The sequence below is a fragment of the Ascidia mentula genome, chromosome 5 (genome assembly GCF_947561715.1).
Source record: "Ascidia mentula chromosome 5, kaAscMent1.1, whole genome shotgun sequence".
NCBI lineage: Eukaryota > Metazoa > Chordata > Ascidiacea > Phlebobranchia > Ascidiidae > Ascidia > Ascidia mentula.
In genome coordinates this window covers 2,211,755-2,230,566 of record NC_138570.1, presented here as the reverse complement: position 1 = coordinate 2,230,566, position 18,812 = coordinate 2,211,755, and the positions used below count along the sequence as shown (strand labels likewise).

The 18,812-nt window shown below is 40.3% G+C and overlaps 1 protein-coding gene across 1 annotated transcript; it reads right to left on the bottom strand.

Annotated features, from left to right (window-relative positions):
- Positions 1-17,498, bottom strand: LOC145901433 (dual oxidase 2-like). Its single transcript, XM_082989113.1, has 34 exons — positions 17,387-17,498; positions 16,029-16,112; positions 14,706-14,861; positions 14,129-14,310; positions 12,719-12,932; positions 12,096-12,220; positions 11,709-11,817; positions 11,296-11,495; positions 10,899-10,995; positions 10,280-10,443; positions 9,839-10,017; positions 9,499-9,614; positions 9,165-9,302; positions 8,631-8,762; positions 8,247-8,368; positions 7,821-7,924; positions 7,451-7,607; positions 7,051-7,137; positions 6,844-6,979; positions 6,513-6,606; positions 6,138-6,319; positions 5,750-5,807; positions 5,619-5,687; positions 4,997-5,172; positions 4,570-4,800; positions 3,796-3,895; positions 3,394-3,554; positions 2,851-3,021; positions 2,618-2,748; positions 2,308-2,406; positions 1,716-1,880; positions 1,285-1,440; positions 828-956; positions 1-276 (listed from the first exon to the last, which is right to left on the bottom strand). The coding sequence occupies exons 1-34, from the start codon at positions 17,460-17,462 to the stop codon at positions 154-156; spliced, it is 4,623 nt and encodes a 1,540-aa protein (XP_082845239.1). The 5' UTR covers positions 17,463-17,498; the 3' UTR covers positions 1-153.
- Between the last annotated feature and the right edge of the window lie 1,314 nt (positions 17,499-18,812).

Here is an 18,812-nt window from a genome sequence, read left to right as displayed (position 1 = left end):
AAGCTTTTATTGCATGAAAATGCACTTATATCAGTGGCGTACAAAGCTGAAAAGGAATGACAGAAGCAGCATAGACACGCGTATGAACGATTTTGTACACGGAAAACATGGAAGATTTCGAACGGCGGCAAGCGGAAGGCGATCCTTTCCCAGCTAAAAGTTCTCGTAGAAATGACTGAACCGCGCTTTGTGGAGTTTGTTAACTTGTTTACATGCGTCCTCTACTCCGCTTGTCAGTCCGGGCGGTCCGCAACTGAACACACCGATTCGACGAACCTGTGTTTCCAAAAGGAAAACGGATTTGTTTCGTTTAGGTTTACATTAGTCAGAATGTAAATGTTCATTAGTACGTTAAATTATAAGCAAATGAATAGTGTAATTTTTTCGTGTGAGCGATGAGTTTGTCAGAATTTGTATGTGGCTTTCTAAGCAGCCAAAACATACAATGATGATGAAGTTCGTTATATTACAAGTAGAAGATTGACAACGTGTTTGTGTTTCATGCTATCGCATGACAAGTCAGGATCGCTCCACTGCGAAGGCCATTACTTGGCGATCTTAACTATCATATTTTACCCAAATGTATGGTATAATTTACACGTCTTTAAAGGGAGGTAATTCTGACATAATGTGGTTTGTATGGTTTAGTGTCAAGCAGCCAAAACCATACAATGATTAAAGTCATTCCGACTCTAATAGATAAATATCCTCGTAGCATACATAATAAAATTTGTTGCTAAAACAGGTGATTTTAAACTTAAACTTGTTTATCATACGTGGATGCCCCATGCTTTCACTGTTGTTTAGTTATCCATACTGCTACTAACCTCGCTGTGCATAGTTTGAAGTGAATTAAGGAACAGTTCGAACTGTGGCCGACCGAAGTGGGTAGTAGCCTTTAGACCCGTAAACATGCTCTTGTTCGCCACCTTCTGGAAGTAACGCTCGCAAATGTACTGAAAAAGAAGAAAATGTTTAAATGCTGGGGTGCAAAGTATCTGGAGTTAAATAGTCTAAATGATGAAAACTGTATGAGTTCGAAACGTTTACCAGCATTATAATGAAAAGCATTCTAGCTTTGGCTTTTTTATTTAGACTGTTTAAATGCTGGTTTTGCATATTTCAACATGTTACTCTTGTTACTTGTTTGCGCCTTTCAAGTGTCTTAAAAAAGTTTGTAACACGAGCTTTCGCGTGGTAAGAGATTGAAAAAGAGTAGTTAGTCAAGTTTTTGGGTTCGGTCCTGTCCCCAATATCAGGTTTTTAGTACAACCTCACACATACCAGCATGGTAGTTCGGAGGTCGAACTTATTGGCGAACTGGGTGATGTAAATGTGCGTCGAAACCAGGTCGCCTCCCTCAGATTCCTCAAGTTCCTTGATAATATCCGTGAGCCACTCGAAGTGTCGTTGCGTTCGAGTCACCCACACGAAATACACCTGTATTACGGAACAAAATTGAACACTTGGAAATAGTTCAAAAATTTTGACTTTTTTTTCTATGACTAAGAAATAGTTGTTGTAATTTGTGCTAATTTCAGTTCATGTTTTGCTTGGTTTTTATGTTTCAATTTAAATGCTTGTTAAATGTGTTAACAAGTGGCTGTAAAGATCAAATGTTGAAGCCCTTAGTCTCAGAAAATGCTGTCATTGCCCTGTATAAAGCAACTAGTATTGCCAAACTATATTTGTTTCTGTGTATCATTGTGCATCACCTTTTTGCACGTAATTTGGAAGGACTTGTCTGTCCTCGTTCGGTTCACGATATCTTTTAATATAGAAGCGAACGGGGTGACTCCGATCCCGGCACCAACTAACACTGCAACATCGTGCTTGTACCAGTCCTGGTGGCCCTCACCGAAGGGTCCGTCCAAGTACAACTGAAAAAACACGTTTTAATACTTACGGCTACCACAACTAATGGAGCTTTGGAATGTTGTTAGTTATTTGTAGGTATAGCCCTCATACGTGTATTGTAATGAGTTCTGTTATGTGTGACCAAGACTGATTTGGTGGCTTTGATTGTGGTGACAACATAGTTTACAATATCCAACTCACAAAGCATTTGCTGAGACAGAATCAACCTCGTAAATTGTAGAAATATATAATTCGCAGTATGGGCGTCGTCATTTCGCCCAGTGCTTGTTGTGAGTATTATTACTACTAAAGGGCATGTCAGGTTATCCTGAAGTTGTGGTTTAGATCTCTCAAAACTAAAGGCCATGGTTTACAATATGCTTAGTCATGGTTTACAATATGCTTAGTCATGGTTTACAATATGCTTAGTCATGGTTTACAACAACTTACGTTCGGAAGACTTTCGCGACTGTCAATAGCACCTTGATATAAATTGCGTAGATTTGTTGTCCACGGTCCCACGGAACGAATGTGAAGCGAAAGATAACGCTGTGAAAACAAAATTGTGTCGTCAGAAAAAGGTTTCAAACTGCAAAAGTGGCAGTGTTTTACCGGCTGTGGTAAGAAAATAAGTTTAAAATTCAACTTATACCAAACACACTTTTAAAGTAAGCATGGAGATCTATGTCGTGTACCATAAAACTGCGTGTTTTGTAATATGTTCACTTAATGATTCCCATATTTTATCGAGGCTTTTTACCTCATGTGGGGCTGAAGTGAGGGTGAAAGGGTGATACTCGTTGGGTCCAAGCGACAAGGAGGCAATTTTCACCCATTGTCCGGATTTGTAATCGAACGCTGTCGGGCGCTTGAACACAAGATTGGTTACACCTGAAAAGCAGTTTCATTGTTCAGTAACATTTTATGCGTGTACAACAAGGCCGTGCGCTCTCAATGGAGCGTCAAGTGCCAGAACATAACACTTGACCTTACCTGACGGTAACGCTTCCGCTTTGACCACCTTGATCTCGACCTTTGACCTCCCGATGGTGATCATCTTGTCGATGAAAAAGATAACTGCTGGGACGACGAGGTAGAAGTGGAATACTGGCTTCTGCACTATTGCCATGCTCCCATGTATTATAACCAGCACGTACATGATTGCTGTGGAAAACAAGTGACGCATGGAAATTGTTGTGAAAAGTGTAAATTCTTGACGGTCGTCTAACGTAGAGGGCCCGAACATTTTTGGCACTACAGACTGGTTTAATGCACTTTAAGGTAAATACAGCATAACAAATATGGAATGTGAGAATCAAGTTGCAACTATCCACGAAGCTGTATTAATGGGACCCTGGACAAGGACATTGCCAAGCGATGGTTAAGGAGGCCGAATTAAGTTTGCAACATGATTACGTGTTAAGCGTGTGCCACCCTGAAGTTTTGGCCAATATATTCTTCCCGCACTGACCATTACAAATGCCTAGCGGATAACACTACTGTTAGGAATCTTGAGACGTATTTTTGCCGACTTACCGTACAGATGATGAGTTATCCAGAAAGCTCTGAAGCAAAACCTTCTGGAAAACTGCATGGCGAACACGTACATGATGGCAATTGTTAATAGCAGCAGAACTCCAGTTATTCCCGGTATTGTTTCAAATACCCACCATGTAACAGGCTTGGGGAGGTCAGACCTGCAAACAAATTTTATTTGATGTTAGTTTTTTTTCAATTAAGATAGCAAACAATGAGTCTAGGAATGTTTTCATTAGAATATGGTACGGATGTGACATCATATTTTATATTTTTTCTGAAATGTTGTTGTTGTTACTTCTAATGAATACAACCCCAATATGCAAAGTCCACATGTGTACAACAACTTCAGTTCTTAATAAAAAAAATAAAAAAACTGTCTTAAATAATATAATCTCTCACCCATCATCGATGAAGATCTTTGGAAATAGACAAGCCAACACAGGGAGCGGGTGGACGCTGAAGTGGTAGACATTCACAAGGTGACCAAATGTGTGAAGAACTGTGAAAGAAAAACTACAATCACACACAAATACTGGCGGGTGATTGGCAGCATTGGTTAAGCGCCCGACCCATGTACCAAGAAAACCTGATCGAGATTCGTGGCCAGGACACATCGGCGCCTAGTCCGGGGGGCAGGTTTTTTAAAACAGAAAACGAGTGGCTATTACGCGCGTCTGTCCGCACCATGTAACTCGTCGCATTCGTAACGTTCGAAGACAAAAAGACCGAAAAACAATGTGTTTCTTACACGACGCACAAAAAATATGATGACCTAGTTTCGCGTACGTAACTGACATTTGTTGTTGCAAACGGTTGTTGCAACGTCAGTCTCGCAGTACAATATGACAGGTACTTATTGGTCGTGTATGTCGTAGACCGACCTCATGTGTTTATCGTTAACGCCGCCTATTTGGTTAATACGCCTCGTGCATTGAAATTCAAACACAGTTTTTAGATACTTGATGACGTCATAGTAACAAATTATGACGTCATAATATAGCCGCCCCCCTGGAAAAATGAAAACTAGGCGCCTATGCCAGGACATCCTGAGTTTTGACCCCGGTGTGATAAAGAAACAACTACTTGTTGTCTGGCTTGCTTCTACTGGTTGGAAATATTCGGTAACCACTATTATTTATCTCGAAGTTAAATTATAACCTCAACAAAACTTACTCGTTTCCACCAAGGCCACGTAAGCGATCTGTTTGTGGAAAGCAACCGCCGAATCGAAGGGGATGATATTTTTTAGAAAGGTTTCGCGACAAAACGTTATCAGGTTCCTCGACATTGTGAGTAGTATGAAGCTGTAGTGGAAGGACATTGCCGCGGCAGTCGACCTGCTTATGATGATTCCCCACTCTGTAACTCTTCTTATTCCTTGGTGCTCCGCTCCGAAGGCGTAGACTGAACGAGACATAGTTTCCGGTCAAATGGTGAAATTGTTACCCTTTTGCAAGTTATGCTGGAAAACCAACGACACACAAACTTCATATACAGTGTATTGGTTTGTTTTGGAAGTGTTAAACATGTCCAATGGTACCAAATACTTTCTACTCTTTAGTACGAACGCAAAAAAAACAGTTGTGTTATAAAGACTTACAGATGGCCCTTTCCACCATGAGGGCGATTGTGATGCCATAAAAGACAACCATGCACAGGATGTGACGTCTGTAGTTTTCAACGTAACGCTTGGTTGATTTCCACCATCTTCCCCACCAGGTTTTTTCCTCTTCGGTTGCGGCAGCTTCCACAAATACTCTCTTTTCTGTCTCCTCGCTGAGTAAATTGCAGGAAAATGAGACTTTTGTGCTAATATCAATTTGACTGAAAGAAAACCTTCCCGATTTGCAAGGTTGTTTTCGGTGTTTTTGTGTTGTGCAAAAAGCATTGCGTGTTTTCTCATAACAAAGAAGAAGTGGTACAAGTTAATGGTTTCATACATAGGCTGTGATTCGACCAGTCTCTGTACTTACAGTTGAAAGTGGTATATTCGCGCAAAAGTTTAAACAATGCTTGTGATGAAAATGTCTAAAATATTAATTGATCGTCCACGTTTGTTAAATATTTCACAAGAAAGCATAAAAGTCGACATTACTGATCCTTTAGGATTGTGCGTAACTATTGTAACTAAAATTAGCTAACTAAAAGCAAACTCAAATCAAGATCATCATGCAGTGGCTCATATGGTATAGTGTGACGTTTGTGTATATGCTGCAGCTTACTTAATTATTTCCTTTTTGTCTATTGCTCCGTTCCTCTTCCTCAATTCGTTCTTGGAATCTGTCGCGTTCCTAAAATTCAAATTAGTTTATAAAAAATGGGCGAGCGGGCTTTTAATACACCGCCTCCCTACATGTTTGTCACTGAATTCTGTGTCTTGATCGGCTTCTTCTTTGTCTGGTCGGTGTAACCTGAAAGTATTTTTAAACTTGTTGCGTGGATTGCTATATATTTTTATAGGCTATAACGTGGCAGTGTGTGCTACTACTTGTATTTTAACAAAGAACGGCTTAAACCTTTATAGCAGCCAGCCATGAAGCTATCAAACTTTGTTTTAAAATCTGCCTTGATTTTGCCGTAAATGAATTAGTTAGACAGTTGTTCGCCAAAACACATTTGCGGTCAGCGGTTTGCAAAATTTACCACAAACCAACCTCTAACCTTAAATTATCACAGTGTGCAATACGAAAAAAAACCCTTGGGTTTCCCAAATTTAACTTTAACCCGAAATTGACGTTTACCCGGAATTGAGAGTTGAGCGCATTCGAACGCGTCTCTGTGTTCTTTTAGCATCACGTAGGTGAAGTCTTCCAGCGTCAAACAATCTTTATCTTGTCCAACTCCCGCTTCTTTGAATATGGTTTCCACCGCTGCGTCGATGTCATTCGCACCTACCTTGGCCCCGGCCATCTCCAAGAATGATCTTGTTTTTAAAGATTTTATGTTTACAAGAATGCACAGGCAATCTTTTGCGTTAAAGTTACTCGTTATTCGTTATGTTAACTTTTGGAAATACAGAAATTCAATTCACTTAATTGAACCTTAAATGAATGTTCCGCTCAGATCAAACAGCCCGAAAGCTGTAGAAATATTATTGGAAACAAAAGTCGACCAACCGTATCATGTTTGTTCCCTCTTCACGGTTCAGTTCACCGCTGTGGTCAACATCGTACATGTCAAACAACATCTTTGCTTTCTGTTCAGGAGAACCTGTGCGCAAAACATGTGTATAGAATTGTGTGCAAAGGTTAATGTAGAGAAAGTATGCAAACCTTACACAGTCAATCTCTTACAGGTTAAGGGTAAGGTTTTTACGTATGCAAATCGCTCCAATACCGCCTTAACAGCAAAAAAGGCAAGTAAATGAGAAGTGCTTACAAAAATGCCACATCTACACCAGCACAAACCCCCTAAAATATACTTTTTTTTAATGGAATTGTTTATTACCGTTCATGAGCAAAATAACAAGATCCCCGAACTCGCGGAAAGAGAGATACCCGCTATGGTCCGTATCTGCGAGTTGAAACATTTGTTGGACGAACAACGAGTCCGGCTTCATTCCCATGGTTTCCGCTAATTCCGTCTACAAGTATAGTATCCTTACAATTGATTTATCAATCCCACGACGTATAGGCGGTTAATTCTTGTTCTTACCTGCGTCAACTCACAGTCCGCTATCTCCATCGTCTTGTGCCTTGTTTTCTTCGCATCTTTGCTCTGGTTGTCTTCCAGGTTGAGCACCTGTTGTTATTTGTTGGATGTTATTAAATTACTCTAATTCGATTTGCGTGTGATGCTTCCATAGAGAGTAATATTACTGGGTCTTTTGGCATTGTCATGTAAATAGCTCAGTGACATTAAAGACGCTGTTTGACTGACGCTATCTGTCGTTTTTTCTGTTGTTTATCTTGAATATTCTGAAGCGTTAATTCAGCGTTAGAGCTCCAATTATATAAACATAATTACTTTAAAACACAATTCGAAACTTAATTGTCTAAATGTGGAAAGCTACAATGAGGACGTTGTATTGTGCGTTGTCTGATAAAACTCTTACCTCTGCGAAGGCTTGCCTGAAAAACGCTTCAAGTAGAGATTGTCTCGCTTCCTTGGTCACCGCCTCTTCGCGTAATGCTGATTCGTCCATTTCAAATACTTCCGTTTGAATACAGTTTTCTTGCATAAAATTTTGCACGTGTCCTAATGCCCTGTCTCTGTAATGGAAAGCAGTGTATCAATTTAGTGTCAAAATTCGATGTATTATTTCAGGTACATCTTTGTGACTTTTTTAAACCGGTCGGAATTTCAAATATTAAATAATGCCGTACTCCATCTATCCAACAAAATTTTTCGTAAGTTAGCGTGAAATAATTCCCCGTTATCACAAAATATCGACGTATTGCAAAAGATTTCTTGATATATCTTACCTTTCTTCTCCCGTTGAAAATCTCAATACTACGTCATATTCCTTGGGGATTCGTATCACGAAAATATCACGCTTTTTGTTCCGTGATATAAAGATGTAGGATTTCTGCGCAAACCAAGTTAATTTTCCAGCTATACATGCAAAAGGGTGATAATAAGCTATAGTCCAGTGCCACAATTACCAGCTACACTGATGACCCTTTCTGAATATGCATGTGGATTATTAATAAACGCTTCCCGTTCATCGCAAAAACTGCTACATTCAAATTCCAACCCGTGTAAACTCTATATTTACGCTGATCAAATTCCAACGTACGTAGTTAAAAGTTAAACCCCTGATAACATTCAGAGATGGTTAATATTACCCCACAGCATGGCGCAGGGGTGCCCATGACCTTATTAAAACAAGTACATTGCGAACCACCCACTTTGAATTGCGAAACGCATATCTTGCGTAACTGGGCAGAGTTGAGACTCAACAGAGAAATGCAAGTTCCATCCAATGTGAATAAAACACGACGCGAACGATTCTTTCCCTCAATTTCGAAAGCTGAAAAAAGTCGACGAGTATTTTTATGTAGATAAGAAACAAGCTCATTTGAAGATCAAACGTCCTTCTGTTTGTTTCACCGAATGGTTGCACCTAGTTTGGTGCCCAAGGGGTGACGGTGTTTGTATAGTCACCATAAAGTGGAAGTCTTTGCCAGACCGTAAGGCCGGCAAGATCGTCTATAGTCACACCAAGCTGCACTGATGAGACCTCATAGCTAGAAATAGTGGCCATCTTTCTGCATCTCACAAACATGTTTTACCTGGAAACACATCGCCCTCCATGTTGTTGGTTTTATTGCTTTTCTGTGTCGCCGTTTTCACCAGGGACTTTTTAATCTGAATCGTGTCGCGCTGTCTCTTCCATGCAATGATGCACATGATGAAGTAGGCCACTGTACAACGAAAGACTAGAGATGAATTGTGTTGTTAAATAAAAGTAGATTGTATATAGTTCAGGTTTTCTCAAAGTAATCGCCTGGTAAATTTTAGGGTCACGAAACAAATTGGCTTTGAAGGGACGATTCTGTATTCCGCGCTGTCTGTTGTTCACTTGGAAGTGTTCTATGCACTCTCATGACAGGTATAGGATTGCCCTATACTACGCAGGCCCTTCCATAGCGATATACACATCGAGATCATTAGGTTCACAGGCATCACCGCCAAGCTGCATTTAGTTGGGGTCGTATAGAAATATAACCTTGTATGAGGGTCGTATAGAACAAAAAAGTTGTAATGAGCTTTAAAACGCTGTGCAGAAATGCAAACATTCAAATCAATGCGTTCCTTTGTTTTACCTGTGGGAAAGAGCAGCAACAGAATAACGATCCCCACATATTTTCCCCAATAACCCTGGAAAAAGTCGATCCCCTTGTTAGGTGAACAGGGTTTGGTGAAATTGGAACGTGAAACCGGTATATGGGGACACCGGGAACCTGCGATGAAATGAAAGGCAGTCTTAAGCGGTTGAATTACCACAGACCACGTCGGTGGACATGAAAGGGTTGTGGTTTTATTGTTTATTTACTTTCAATTCGCGGTTTTAGGAACCCGCATCCACCAGTCACGATACGCAGCAAGTGCGTATGACGTTATACAGGAAAACCTGGTTAAGAAAGAATTTGAGCAAACCTTGCATCGTGAAGAGGTTCGGCTGCAAAGTGTTGTTCCCAATCTGGGTCACCGCATGGACGATATGGCGGATCGTTATATTGTGTATATCGGCTATTTCTTGGGCAGTGAAGAGGCTGTCATGAGAAAAGCATGCTATGAATAAAGTGTCCACAGTCATAATGGCCGTACAAAACTCGATAACGTTTTTTTTATTATCATTAATTCTAACACGATTAACATGTGTTATTTCTATCAAGCTATCATATAATTTGATCAATTCTTCTCAACAATTTACACAAACCCGTGTTACAATAGTTACCGATATATGCTGTTTTGCTAAATAAGGAAGTCTACCAACCTGGTTTCGACGTTCTCGAACCAGAATCGGTCGCTGTTTCTTGTTCGTTCGAATTGTTTCCTGATGATGGCGGTGAAGAGCTCGCCGGTCACGTGCAGTCGCTTTTCCATCATTCCCCCCACGTACGTCTCCACCCTTTCCACGTCATTTCCGTATAATTCCCCAAGTTTCTTGGTAACCTACAAACGTATTGACACACGTAAAATGCCTTGAAGGTGTTGCTTAATTGTCCTGGGTAGGTCTTATAATATAATATGACGTATATAATTATATAATACCAAGTCAGTTCTGGTGCAAATTCTATATATTCGTTTTTTCTGTGCTTTCTGGCGTTTTCATTATATACAGATAATTGAAAGAAAAACTGTTTTAGCGCAATCGCTCATTGACAAAAACTAAAACATGCTTTTCAACCGTGCAGTGTTGCAACTATAAACTAACTTCTGTCGGCAAATCCGGGTTGATTTCAGCGAATGTTGTGGCGGGTCTGAGTCCATAAGCTCGTCTTGCGTTGTTGTAGCTCGCAATCCCAGCATCTCTTCCACGTTGGATGGTGACTGCCTCCATGTCCAACCTGGTGCGTTTCATGGGGCCGTACAGAAAACCTGTAAAAAGCAATGTTTAAAACTCAAACAGATTTGCTTCATATTTGCATTGTCCTTGTGGGAGCAAGGTACAAACTGTCTCGTACAATGGACAGATGGTTGAACTTTTAACCAAAACGTTGGAATAATGAGAATCGTATGGGCTGTTGCGTTCACACTAAAATGTGAATATTCGAGTGTTGTGGTTTTTCTGATTGATTTTTTAAAGGATTGACGATTGAGTATAAAATTAAACGTTGACGGAAACTCAAACAAATTTGCTTGTTGAAGTATGGGAAAAGGACAATCGGAAAAGTACAAACTGTCTCGTAAAATTGACAGTTTCGCTATACCATCTTGTCAATTTAATGACATTCGTTTGGGTGTTACGGTTCTGACTATACGCCCTTTACATTTTCACGAAATGACAATGTGGTATAAGATTTGCATCGGAAACTGGTAACAGTTAAACATACTTGACAAATCTTCCACCACAAACCGATCTCCGTCTTCTGCCCTTTGCACCGCCATCCCCAGCAATATGTTGTCGACTCCATGCTCGACAATCGCTTCCTGCAATGAAGTGAACGCGATTAAATCAGCACCACTAACTTGGCTTTTATATCAGCTGTGTGAAAATAAGAGGTACGACAACACAAGTACCTCTCATTTTAAGGTATTTCGTTATAGCTAGCAGGTGAAGTTATTGCAGTTTTCAGTAAGCTGCATACAGGGCCACCGTTTCGGCTTGTTATGTCTCAACAGTGCAGCTTTGGTGACGATGCCAAACAGACCTGTAGGCTATGCAGCTCACCACAAAATTTCACGTGCATCTTCTTGCCTTTTGCTTATCAATGGCAGTTTGTTGCCTACCTGCAAGCTGAAATAGGTGTTGCAAAGTCTCAGTGCCGGCTCTCCCGCTGAAGCGCCGTACTTTTCTGACAAAGGCGCCACCTGGTGGCAGGTTTCAGGGTCTCTCAGTACCACGCCGCTCGGGATTAAACTGTGCCCCATCCTCATCGCTGCAGTGGAAAATTCCACCGATATCCCCGGGTCCAAGAAAGAATTGTAACCTTTTGAAAAAAGCCCGTTAGTACAATGTACGTTTGCCTTGTAGAGGTTTATTTTAACGCGTTTTTTATACTATTTTCTAATCGCCATCTAATATTTTTTGAAAGAAAAGCACTTTTGGGTAATTTTATGTATATTACTATTTTGTGTTTCATATTTAATTTTGTAAAGCTTGGCGTTACGGGTTCAACGGCGTCGTTTCACCATGATTTTACCTGTTAAGTTGTAAGGAGGCATCGTTTCTCCCGTGATCTCTGACAACCAATCGTACATAACTATTTTCTGGAACGTCGCGATTGTCCACCTTCTTGCTGCGTTGAAAATCTGCGACCGACGAATAAACAATGAACACCCCAGGCATTTTCCATGCAAACGAGTGTGTTAACTGAGACGAGATTGTTTTGCAAATTGCGTTTCAGTCATTTCGGGGTTCTTTTTTAAATTTTAGTGAAAAGTGGAAACGGCAGAATTATTTTTGTAACTTTGGTGCATATGGGGAACGTACGCGATCTTTTTTCCGAAACTTTTATGTTTTTTTCAAATGTGTATTTTTTTTATTTTTAACATTTTATTTTTTTTAATTAGGTTGCGTTAAAGCTCACCTGTTGGTCGTTCCACGCTGGGTTAACTTGAGCAAACTTGTCAGCTAGATGGTTGTGCCAACGGAACCAAAGTATTCCGATACTTATTAGAAAGGGGTTCTCGTTACCTCGTCTGTTTCCAAAACCTAAGCAACATCCGTATTTTCATGTTAAGTGTGAACTCAGTTAGGTTTTGTTCTTCAGTAGGTACAACTACTTGTTTGTTGGGTAAATATTGATTAAGCGGCTTGTTACAGTTTGCACTGGTTTATAACAACAGGATCATCCTGGCTGTTGTTGGGAATATATACTTCGCCCGGTGGGCAATCATCAGAATAGAATCTATTTGAATTAGACGTTTTTTATATCATTTTATTGTTGTGTTTAGTTTGACTGACAAACAGCCAGGCTGATTTTGTTATTTAAGGCTAGTATATCGTTGGGATCCCATTTTTCAACATTTGATCTGATATGAACTTCAACACTGACGTAGAAAACATAAATTGCTACAATTATTTTAATCACTTTGTGACGGGAGTTGCCTTGAAAGGAATCGCATTTCAGAACAGGGTAATGTTTATACGCAATAACTTAAAAGGAATACGTGACCAAAGTTGTTCAATTTAAACTCGCCGTGAACTCACTAAAAAGTTCCTCCGGATTCCTGGTCTTCGGAGGTCGCTCTTCGTCCACCGTGGGATTGTAGAGAGGAATCTCGTTCCTGTTAAAAGCAGGGATCCCCGGAGATCCCTCCTCTTCCTTCAGTCTTCCTCCTCGGTAAGAACGAAGATGTTGCGTCCACGAGTCGCTCGCTCCGTAAATCACGCTCCCATCCAACCAAGCTGTGACGTCATTAGCCTGGGGTAAAAGCACGTTGGTTTGTTATTTGTGTGTGGTTCAAACAATAGGTTCTCTACCTTTTCAACTGCGAACCGGTTTAACGTGTAGGTTTCCACTAATTGATAAACCGGATAAACTACCGAATACACGACATAATCTGAAGACAACACTTCTGCTAAAATCAGTTTTAATTTGAAACGCGTTCTTGCCGCAATGATTACCACGTGACAAATTATCCCTACTTTGATTTTACGCTTGCATTCGAGTCCGCAAAGACAGAAAGTAATCGGTCGATTTTTCGGGTTCAATCTATTCGTGGCATTAACAATTAACGAAACATATGTAGCGGCTCGAACGGCCGAAATTCGTCAGCGAGATTTCCTTAAAAAAGGCGCAACTAGTTGACAGTTCCATGGAAACTGGTTCGAAAGTCCAAAAATACAAATTAACACTGGTCATATTTGTACCGGCTGCAGACGGAAGTGCTTCGTAACAACCAACTTTCACGCTGCCAAACACAAATAAAACGATTTACATACACTGTTATACGTGCGCCGGGGGCGTCCCTGCGGTTATTAGGTCGATCATCACATGATCTCTTATGTAATGGGAATACGGTTTGTGGCATGTGTCACACAGCTGCGTGTCACCATAATCGGTTGATTGATTGCGTGTTGTGATTTGCTGAATATTATAAACGGTTTCTATTTAACCCTGTTTGGCGGAAGTTGCTTTTTCGAAGATTGTCTGTGTGTTATTTGATCTTAAAAACACGTCAATCAAACTAGAGATTATGAAAGTGTGTGCATGTTTAAAGAAGTAAAATTCTATGTCAACATTTTTTCAAACCACCACAAGACCACGTAAATTGTTGTCGCATTGTAATAATATCAAGTATTCTTGTTCGGTATTGAAAGCATAATCCTGTGCGTTCATTGACTCTGTTATTTACATTTCAAGCCACTTTAAAAGGACAGTGTTTAAAATTCACCGCAAATATCCATACTAATGCGACTTGAACGAAATTTTGCAGTCGTAATTTCGTTTAACACGAACATTTGCAAGTATTGCAGTTACATTTCTGAGTCGTTTTGCACGATCGCTGAGTTGGCAACAAAACCGCCAGAAGGATTGCCTTGTTTCGAGTACTTTGGGTCCACTTAAAGCGACATTTTTTTCCCACTTACACCTGCATAGAAACAATGCCTTCCTACCAGTATTCTGGGAGCGTTGGTGGCCGAACCCGATCCACTGAGAAACCGCGATCTGTACATCGGCATTATCTCCGTCTCTCCGTTCCTCGTTCCATTTTTCTTCACCTTGAACTTGATGTTCATATATTCGTTCGGACAAGTCACAGATCGTGTGTCCACCATGTCGTCCACCAGGTGTTGGGCTGTTTATGGAAATGCATGCAGAATGTGTCAGTAGAAAATGGCGTACAACTCAAACACTAATCTACATCGACTGCGAATCTCTATGTGTGGTTTGGTCTTTAATCTGGCGCGCAATATATATTCGTTTTCGGAACTATAATTGGCCATTATAATGTTAAATCAACTTTGTTCAGATCTGTGCGTAAAATAGTGTGTGAAATTGTTGTTATTAACAGGTTATTCATGTAACAACAAAAAATCGGTAAAAACAGATATTATATGGTAAGTGATTATTTGTCCATCGACGGTTGTATTTTTCATTGTGCTAAAGCGATTTAAATCGTAGCCGTGAATACATGTACTTCACGCGCAGTATTTTTCCTTTTTTGCAAAACACAAAAATAATTCCTTTTACCGAAATATGCGAAAAACACGGATTGGCCGCTCGTCGAAGGGGATTCCCCTTTCAGAAGAGCGTCGCTGACTTCTTTGGGATTTGGGAGTCCCTCACTGATAGGTTTATTAACCCCATCCTCGTACCATGCTCCTGTCTTTCTCGTCAGTCCGGTTCCTTGCAAAAAAACACGTGCATGATAGTAACTGGGCATATTAGGAACACAACTCACGGGTTTTCTCGTAATTCTGAGTATAAAGAGACTGGCCCATATTGTTATTAACACTGTCATGTTTAAAAGAAGACGTTTCGGCAAAAACGTATGCCATCATCAGTTGAAATGGCGCGATTGGTGTAGCTCCATCATTATAAGGCATATTATTTGTGGCAAAAACCAGGGGTTCACGGACCCCGAAAACCAGTGAAAGTGCGCAAGTAATTTGTTTATTTTTATACTAGTTTAGATCTTTCCCAATCATTCTGTCGCACTATTTTATTCATCTGTAAATACTCTTCAAACACGTGTAAATCACTGTGGTTTTAGCAGCACTGTGCTTGGTGTACTACATGTTATCTACGCCACCGATGCGATTTGTTTGGACGTGTATTTGTTGGGCATTGTGTGCTGTGCAAATATCTATTACGTCTTATATAAACTGCGGTGTCCAAAGAAGTCTTTTGACACATTTCACTTTGTATTAAGATAACATAACGCTATAATGTCCAGCCAAATGTAAACTATACGTTTTCGCGGCGTATCTTCTAACCCAATGGTTTCCCAACTATTGACAAGAAGATTCGGGTGTATCTGTTTTGGAAATATTGGCCGATACTTTGTTTCTGCACAAGTAAAAAGGTTGGTTTCGCAACACGGCTGCGAAATGAAAAACATTTGCCAAAGTTCTGCAAATTTTTATTAAGGTATAAGCTTACGACACCTCAACAATGCTGGCATAAGAAAGCACCGATGCGCCGCGACGCCCTATTTTGGAGAATCCGGCGTAAACCATGCAATATTTGTAACCCGGCACCACTAAATATACTCCATTCCAATTCCTGGTTTATCATTTAAAGGAATTTTTTGCCAACCTTTTTGCTAGCTGGCGTATGGTGCAAGCGAATTGTAATGTAGGACCCCGAATGTTTTTTTTTGCATTGATTATCAGTTTTAATCTCGGTGTGTGCGACAAACCATTTTCCAGACATTTGAGTTATCACAATTTGGAGTTTCTGTTGCTCTCACCAAAAAAACCTTCATGCGACAGCACAGTAAAACACCCTGTCTCCCCGTGTTTACACAACATAACACCCCATCCTGGGTCATAAATATAACACGTTACATACCTGGTGTTCCCCACTCTGGATGGTCGAGGTTGTTGTACCATCCGTCTACACGGGACACGCACTCGGAGAAGAGACTTCTTGAAGCTGAAAAGTGCAAAGAGTTGTTCAAGTTAGACATGGCATGGCTCGTGATTAATGTCGGTTTTGAAAAGTTGGGGGCTTGCGTCATGTAAACTGCATTTTAGGTTGGGCAGATAACGCGCAGTAATTATTTGGTCCAGTATTTATGTGCTGTAATTCAAATTTGTGCCCGACTATCTAAGACTTCAATCCAAATGGTCTATTTGAAAAAGATACTGACGATGCTATTTGGCGAAACATATTCACTTTGTCGGAAAGCCGTTTGATGTCGACCTTCGAGTTTTAGTGAAAATAACGTTTGCGTACATTTGGTCAAAGTAGTTTTTAATATCCTAATACATTTCTTGTCGTGTTGATTTTTATAAAATAATCGTGGTGGAAATTATATGTGTTCGAAACCACAGCTTAATGATGTGCGCAGTTTGAGCGATCATATATGGGTCGATTGTGTGGCCTTCAAACCACAAGAGGCTCAAGTCTTAATTGTCATTATTACGTATGGTTTAAAGCTTCAAAATTACAGGCTTTTACACAGCGTGGGCAACTTTTTCAAATTGCTATTTCGAATCGTGTTTATGTTGTGATTAGCGGGTTGCCGTTGAATGCTTGTTTTCACTGCAATTTCCTTTCAATTTGTTGTGTTGCAACGATTGAAATGTACGCGAACGTCCTGTGTTTGGCTAAATGGGTGCGGCCGAATGCGCAATATGCCAAAACGAAAACGGACGTTGTTGATTCACGGTTTAGAAGGTCAAATGATGTGTTGAACATGAACCCCTGCATGACACTTCCAATATTAAGAGTGAAAAATGTTCGTTCTCTAAAGCCTCATGGATTTTGATGGTGCAATATGCTGCAGGCATTTGGAGCGCAGATCTATGATCCTGAATGTTTCAAAATGTGACCAAAGTTAAAATTAGTTTAACTTTTCTCGAGATATGAACGAATGCCGTGAAAGTACGACAATATATTTGGAATGTGTGACACAGTCTGACAGGCACTTGGTTTCGGCGTGAAATGGCGCGTCTTTTTCATGTTTTACGTCATCGAGTGACGTAATGCGAGCGCGTGGACTTCGTCACGTCAGCATTCTTATATTTTACATATTTATGTTTTTATTCTCAAATGTTGAGGATTAACTTTAACCATAAACTTGTTACTCCGTTTTAGTTTAGTGAAGCCAGCAAACGATCGCTTTTGGGTGTTCAGTGTTAATTTTGGGGTATATGTGTGCTTTTATTGTCGTCGTTGGACTGAATGGACAACTGGACACTCACGCGATTCTTGGCTTGCACAATTGCGAATTTCCACCAGTATACAGATCGCCACAATCATCAAATACTTTCCCTCCATCGTTCATCAGTTTACCCTAAAGGACCTAGTAGTCCTGAAAGTCAAATTAATCGGATAACTGATAGTTACAATAAATAATACTGTGTCCCTGTATGTAACATACAATTTCTCAGGACCAAAGCAAACTCCGCAAATTTAAGAGAGTGTATATAAGCTAAATAACCGTATATTAACTCATTGTTGGCCAAACTCGTTTAATGCCGTAACATGGGGTCTGGTCGTGTTGTCCACGTCACGCTCACGAGATCTGAGACAGGGTTGGATCGTCTGATCTAAAAAAGCCACATGCCCCTCTTAACCTCCCCCCCATTCCGCGCCATTACCCGTTCGTGCTTAACTGTACATGACAGTAGAAGTGCCTAAAATTGCCAAAACAGTTTGCCAAACACACCGTCGTGTTTTCGTGTCGTTTTAACAACAATACAACGCAGATGCTAAAACATACATATAAACGCTTACAGTTGTAACTGTGAAAAATTCATTCACGCTATAATCTATCTGTAAACATATGAACTTTATATTTAAAAAGAATTTCCAACTTGACGTTATTTCGCAGCTTAGGCTGCTGACAGTTCAAATGCTGCCGATGTTGTTGTTGTTATTCTTCAACCAACAAAATCAGTGGTGGTTGTTTAATACATCCGGCATTAGCGTCAATTTGGTGCGTGGCAATGTACACTGGGTTGGCGTTCAGTTTTGGTTGCGTTTTCTTGGCGCCCACATCACCATGACAAAACACGACGACTCTGAATGCCGAATCCAAAGCAAAGCAACACCGCAACTCACCCGTAGCCTGCGCGTAAACTAGAATACCACTAAGCCACTTGTTGCGAGATTACGTGGAGCTAAATGACGTCTTGGCACGTTTTGAGCAACGCCCGACGTGCCACCAAGGTCGATTTGTCGCCCAGTTTCAACGCCTAGGAATTTGGAAAATATTGTAAATAAGTTTGGATCGTTACTTGAATTGGTATTTTTAGTACAAGCGTTTAAGTTCGCACAGTGGAACTGAATCTAAATGATAAATAGAAACGCTTATCTGTCCGATAGATTATTTTGCTTCCGCGTCTTCCTTTGTCGAATTCAAACTTTTCTTTTTTGGCATTGAATTCTATTTTCTACAAAAACCTTAAATTAAAAAAAATTCCCAAAGAATAAAAGGAATTTCATGCAACTGATGAAACATTAATTTGAAAGACGCAAAACCAATGACGTCTCTTAATTTCCATTCCAGCAACTGGCAACAACCTTTAAACCAGCAATGACATGTCCACCTTATGCTGCAGGTTGCAATGGGAGCCAAGCAACGACTAACATTTGCTTAATCGCGAATAACTAACAGGTGTCACG